The 6000-nt window shown below is 49.5% G+C and overlaps 1 protein-coding gene across 1 annotated transcript in view; it reads left to right on the top strand.

The window, feature by feature from the left end:
- The first annotated feature begins 624 nt into the window (after nt 1–624).
- Nucleotides 625–6000, top strand: part of SWAP70 (switching B cell complex subunit SWAP70) — a 40710-nt gene continuing 35334 nt past the window's right edge. The window contains exon 1 of the mRNA XM_027884559.1: nt 625–824. Coding sequence (XP_027740360.1) covers nt 726–824 — 99 coding nt within the window. The 5' untranslated portion in view covers nt 625–725. The remainder of the gene's footprint in view (nt 825–6000) is intronic.

Genomic DNA, 6000 nt, shown 5'->3' with positions numbered 1-6000 from the left:
TTCACATTTTGTCTTGTTTCTGCTCTGGAGGTAGTGGAGAAGGAGGTTTTTTTTAGATCTCCCCCTGCGCTGTGATTGCACTTCACTCTCTCCAGCTGCATGCAGCCTTCCTTCCAAGCTGCTTTCTGACAGCCTTGGGACAGGAAAATTCCCAGAGGAGAGCTGCTCTCCTCGGTGTGCATATCCTGCTGGGAACATTGCACCTGAGACTTCTGTGAATGGAATTTGTAGACTCAGTTGTATTCCAATTCTCCCAAAAGTGACAATTTTCGAGAGGGGCATTATTTGGAAATGTAAAGTACCAGGCTCATTGATACCTTCAAGACAGCTTTCAATACCCTGCAGTACTTGTTTTGTCTATCTAGTGACACATTACAACAGCAAGGCTGTTTTATTTACTATCTCAACTGATGCGTGGAAATCCTAACTGGTATTTTAACAGTACTGGAGAACAGTGAAGTGACTTAGAGAGGCGGGTGTGCAGTTCAACTTCGATGGCGATGCGGCCCCGGAGGGGTCGAGACCCGCGGGTGCTCCCTGGGCCCCGTCCCCGTCCCCGGGCCGGGCCGGCGGGGCGGGCCGGGCTCTCGGGGCGGCGACTTCGGGGCCGGCAGGGCCGGGCAGGGCCGGGCCGGGCAGGGCACCCGCCCCCGGGGCGGGCGCGGCGGGGCCGGAGCAGGCGAGGGCAGAGCGGCGCTGGGAGCGGCGCGGGGAGCGGGCCGGCCATGGTGGGGCTCAAGGAGGAGCTGCTCAAGTCCATCTGGCACGCCTTCACCGCCCTCGACCTCGACCGCAGCGGGAAGGTCTCCAAGTCCCAGCTCAAGGCAAGCGCGGGGTGGCGGGGCCGGGGGTGGCGGGGCCCGATGGGGTGCGAGGGGCCGTGACACGGCCCGGGGTGTCCCCACCGAGCGGCTCCACAGCCGGCAGGGGGGCGCGGGGCTGGGACCTGCCCGGGCTGGGCACTGGCACCCGCCTTCAGAGCCCTCTCGGGGCTGGGCGCTGCGTTTTCCCCACCCAGGCTGTGCTTCGTCCCACGGCATCGCCTGTGCCCGCGCCCCTGGGCGCCTCCGTCCCGCGGGAGGCTGGCCCGGACCCCCCCGGAGCCCGAGCAGGCTGATTTTCATTCAGCCCAGGCAAGCGCTTCGTCCTGCCCGAGATGTCAGTGCACAGCCCCTTGTTGTGCTTCTGGTCCGCTCTCAGCCACATGTCCTCGGTACCCTTTCTGGCCAAAATCTTTTGTGGGGTAGCCACAAGGTCCCATCTATAGGGGTTGGCTGCGTCCAAGTGAAATTCACAGCTTGCCAAGGGGAGAACGAGGTTCCACAGTGCCCTCTTATTTGGATATAAACAGGAGAATTACTCAAGAGGCTCCAACTGTGCCATTCTTTCCTTTGCTTATATGCTGAAGTAGTGTTTGTGCTCTTAAAAGAGCTCTCAGGCAGCTCGCTGAATCCAGTCCCGTCTTGGCCCTGCTTTATGGGACCATCTTGGCCTGGGAATAATAGCAGGAATCTGGCTAAATAAATATTTTGAATAAGAACGCAACACCTGTTGACATTTGGGACTGTGGGTCCTTGTACTGAGTGCTGGGGTTGTGTGGGACACAGCAACTAGCCAAAGTTGGCGCCTTTCGTGGGATTAACTCCATGAGTGGCCGAGCTGTGGGCGGCATTTCCAAGTGCGGCTGGTAGCTAATGAACTTTGTTTTTAGAATTATGTAATGAGTGTCCAGAACAGGCAGCGTTCTGCAAGCAGCCTGTTCCTCTTCTCCTTTTCTTCTCTCGGGGTGATCGGGCCGTGAGACAGAGCTGAACTTGGCCAGAAGTGACTGTGGGGCAGGACTCAGGCGAGAGGCCAGACCTGACTGAGCTCAAGCTGAAAATGTGTGCAGGTTCCGGATCTTTTACAGGTGGCGTTGTGAAAGGGAGTATTTGTGTAGCAGCGCTGCAGGACTAACTGAAGCAGGTTGCAGAGAAGCTTTTTTTTTTTTCCATTAACCTGTTTTTTAGAGGAATCCTGTTTTCCTGTCAGGCTACCTTCCACACCTTGTGTGCGCTGACGTGATACGTGTGCTCAGTGCACTCACCTGGGAGTGCGTCTGCAGCATGTTGTGCTGGCTGGTGGAAAAGCTGCAACGTGGTCCACAAGTGCTGGGCTGAACGAAATGGCTAAGGAAGCAGCCAGAATGTTGGTGGGCTGGTTCTGCTCCTTTGCCTCTAAAATCACCAACTGGCCCAGGTCAGCTAAAGCAACAGTCATATTTCCAAGGTGAAGCACAGTGTTGTGCTCTGCTGTCTCACTCGAGCCTCATGTCTACAAACACTTGGGTTTATAAAAAAGGTAAAAAAATAAAAAGGAGAGGGAAATTAAACTTATCTCCTTGTTACCTATCTGGCATCTTATTGGACAGTTTTGGTATTTCCATCTGCCTGTGAGAGAGAGGAGATGAAAAAAATGTGGGGCTCTAGGTGTCTGTGCAGTTCTGTCTGTGATATCAAGGCTCCCGAGGGAAGTGTCAAGTGGAGAATCTGGGAGTGCAGATACAAGTCTGAAATGAGGCTGCTGCCTTCTCCTTTGGCCACCATGAATTAGTTTTCAGGAGACACAGGAAGGGGTAGAGATTGTTCTTTCGTAGACTTTTTGTGGCAAATGATGAGTGTGGTGTCAAACTGATAGTCCTGCTCTGGAGAAAAGGTGTGCATGATGGCAGCAGCCTCGCATGGGTGTGTTGGAATGGGCAGGCAGGACAGCAAAGAGAAATTTATATCTGATTGAGGTGGGTCTATGTTGTACTAAGAGAGCATTTCACAATAAAGTATTTCTCATCCACGGTACCACAAGGAAGATAAGCACTCTTGTAAAATGGAGAGATGATGCTTGGAGATAAGGAGGTTAGTAGAGATCTGTGACGTTAGGAAAATGTTTAATAATATAGTGAAACTCTTTTCTTAAAAAAAAATAATAAAATCATATTTATTTTCTGAGAATGGTAGTGTTGTAACCTGCTGAACTCTTCCCTCCTCAGTAAGAAAACTTACTGGCAATGAACCTATGGTTTGTGTAATCCAGTATAAGGTGCTGCCATCATACTGCACAGATGTTCCTAAGTATAACAGGTTTCATTGCTAAAGACAGTGATTTCTAGTTACTCTACCTAGAAATGATCTTTGAGCCTTCAATAAAAATAGATAATTTTCTTTAAATACTGTGAGAAAAATAAGTGTGTGTGTGTGTTTGTGTTATGTAACTGAGGCCCTACTGTGAAGGGTTTGCATCACTAATTTGTTTTTAATACATCTGGAGCAAAGGGATGGAGGTGAGTCCGTTGGGTCTGGAGAAGCAGCAAATGCTTGGAGGAAGAACTAGGACTTGCTTGGAATAGTAAGGATTTATGAGATGTCTTTTATCCATTTGTATCTTTTGTATATGTTCTTAGCTGCTGAGAGAAGAGACAGTCGAATCAGTCCTCTGTGTAATTTTGAATATTGTCTTCTTCCAGTATGCACTGATTGTTATTTTTTTTTTTTACCTAATCTGTAATCTTCAGAAATTCTACTGTTACGCTGGCTGCAGATTTTATCCCTTTTTCTACACCAGCAGAAACATTTGTGTTTCTGTTCTTAAATCACAGCTTTAAAGCTGGGACACAATCATGATTTTGTTACTGTGTTTCAGCACATTCAAACACCGATACAGCAAGGCTCAAGTGTCAGTTCTGTGTATGCAGGTACAGCTGCTGCTGTGGTTTGAGCATGAGCTGCATGCCAGTACTTCCTCTCCTATATGTAAATCCAATTTCATCTGCAATCTGCAATTTTAAAACTGACTTATTTTAAAAGTTTCTGTAATGTGCCAACATTAAATCTGCTTTTTGTCTGGATCTTCAAACACTGTGGTTTTAAATATAGTTGCACCTGACAGCCAGCAGAACTGCTTGTAGTGTGTGTGATTGGGTCTTGGAAAGAATACACATCAATTAGTTTTTACACTCTCTCTGGAAGCTCTTGGTATGTTCCTTCGTGGCTTGTATCTGCTTAGGCAGTGAGTTTATTTGGCTCCTGTTGTTTTATGTGCTACATTGGGGAGGGTTTTCTAAGTCTTAGAGTCTTGGATTCCTGATGTGATACCTACAGAACATGGATGGTGAGCCACTTGTGAACGTACTGTCTCATTTGGGCCTGTAATATGTGCGTGACCAAAGTTACTCGTTAGGCTTAGAAAATTTAAACTGGTCTTTTCTCATATCTGGGGTGTTCATAGGGTTATTATACCTCTTATCTTTGTTTTGCCTTCCTACTAAATGTGCAGTGAGTGGCCGGTGGGAAGAGGAAGAGTGGTGTAATCAGGGGCAAGAGGGATGGTCCGAAGGGAGAGGAAGACCTCGAACAATGTAGCAAGGCAGTGGCAGGGGTGAGAGCCTGTGACGGGTGGGCAGGACCCAGGCTGGACAATTGGCTTTGTGCAGCAGTGAAGGGGGGTAGGAAATTAGTCACTGTGACTCACTATGAGAGAGTTGTACTCTCGTGCTCTTAACGGGACTCAGAAGTGTCTATGTGAGGAATTCCGTGAGGAATTGCGTTGGTGAAGTGTGAGAGGAGGGATGCTCCTCTTCCACAGGAGGTGACAAACCAAGGCAACTTGTAGACCAAAACAGGGGGCATTAGGAAATGATGGGGCTGTGAGACTGTGCTTGAGGGGAGCAGCTACCAGTGGAAAAATGGGCCTGTTTAACCTTTGTCCTTGAGCCAGCAGTGTGCCCAGGTGGCCAAGAAGGCCAGTGGCGTCCTGGCCTGTGTCAAAAACAGTGTGACCAGCAGGACTAGGGAAGTCATTCTTCCCCTAGTGAGGTGAGGCAATGGTGAGACCACACCTTGAGACCTGTGTCCAGTTCTGGGCCCCTCAATTCAGGAAGGATGTTGGGATGCTGGAGTGAGTCCAGAGAAGGGCAACAAAGCTGGTGAAGGTTCTGGAATGCATGTCGAATGAGGAGCAGCTGAGGGAACTGGGGGTGTTTAGTCTGGAGCAAAGGCAGCTCAGGGGAGACCTTATTGCTCTCTATGACTACCTGAAAGGAGGGTGTAGCAGGCGGGGGTCAGTCTTTTCTCTCAGGGAACCAGCAACAGGATGAGAGCTTAAACTATGCCAGAGGAGGTTTAAGCTGGACATCAGAAGGAATTTCTTCACAGAGAGGGTGATTAGATATTGGAACAGGCTGCCCAGGGAGGTGGTGGCATCACTGTCCCTGGAAGTGTTTAAGGAAAGACTGGATGTGGCACTTGGTACTGTGATGGTGTTCAGTCAAAGGCTGGACTTGATGATCTGAGAGGTCTTTTCCAGCCTAATTGATTTTGTGATTCTGTTTTGTTCACTGGTTTCAGGGGAGATGTAGAAGAAGGGTGCAGTACACAGAGTATATTTACAAGGAGCTTTTCCTAAGGTCTAGGAACGGCAGGACAGAAAAGCAGTTCCCTCGGCAACTGGACAGAAGCAGGCTGACACCAGTGTGTGTCGGGGGGGCCAAAGGGGGCACGCTGATAATGAAGGCAAGAGGAAGAGTGAGCCTGTTGGAAATGGTACCAAGGGGTCTGTGAGTGCCCAAGGGCAAACGGAGCAACAGAAGGAACAGCGAGGTGATGTGGGTGAACCTGAGCTGGTGGAGGCTGGGCTGGAATACTGGGAAAGAGATTGTTGCGCTAACCCCAGTGCTACACAGTGAGACTCCGACAAGGGGCATATACGATGCTGCTTTCACACTGGTCTTAAAAGGAAAAGGGAAAGCACTTGTGAGTAGCCTTATTTTGGCTGGCTGGCTGCTGACATGGATGTCAGGGAGAGATGAGCCAAGAATGTCTTGGAATGAATTCACACAAAGCCTCTGAATGGAGCTGTCGGGATCTGTGATGCCAACATTTTACAATCTGAAAAAGAGACGGGGGAGGGAGAAGACCTCCTTGACAGATGGAAAAGAAAAAGAAAAAAACACCGAAGAAGCTGACAATA

Source organism: Empidonax traillii, unplaced genomic scaffold (assembly GCF_003031625.1).
Source record: "Empidonax traillii isolate 1590-97213 ecotype Southwest subspecies unplaced genomic scaffold, ASM303162v1 scaffold148:size1803964, whole genome shotgun sequence".
In the NCBI taxonomy this organism is placed as follows: domain Eukaryota; kingdom Metazoa; phylum Chordata; class Aves; order Passeriformes; family Tyrannidae; genus Empidonax; species Empidonax traillii.
The sequence above is the reverse complement of the archived record's forward strand: the minus strand, read 5'-3'. Positions and strand labels throughout refer to the sequence as shown.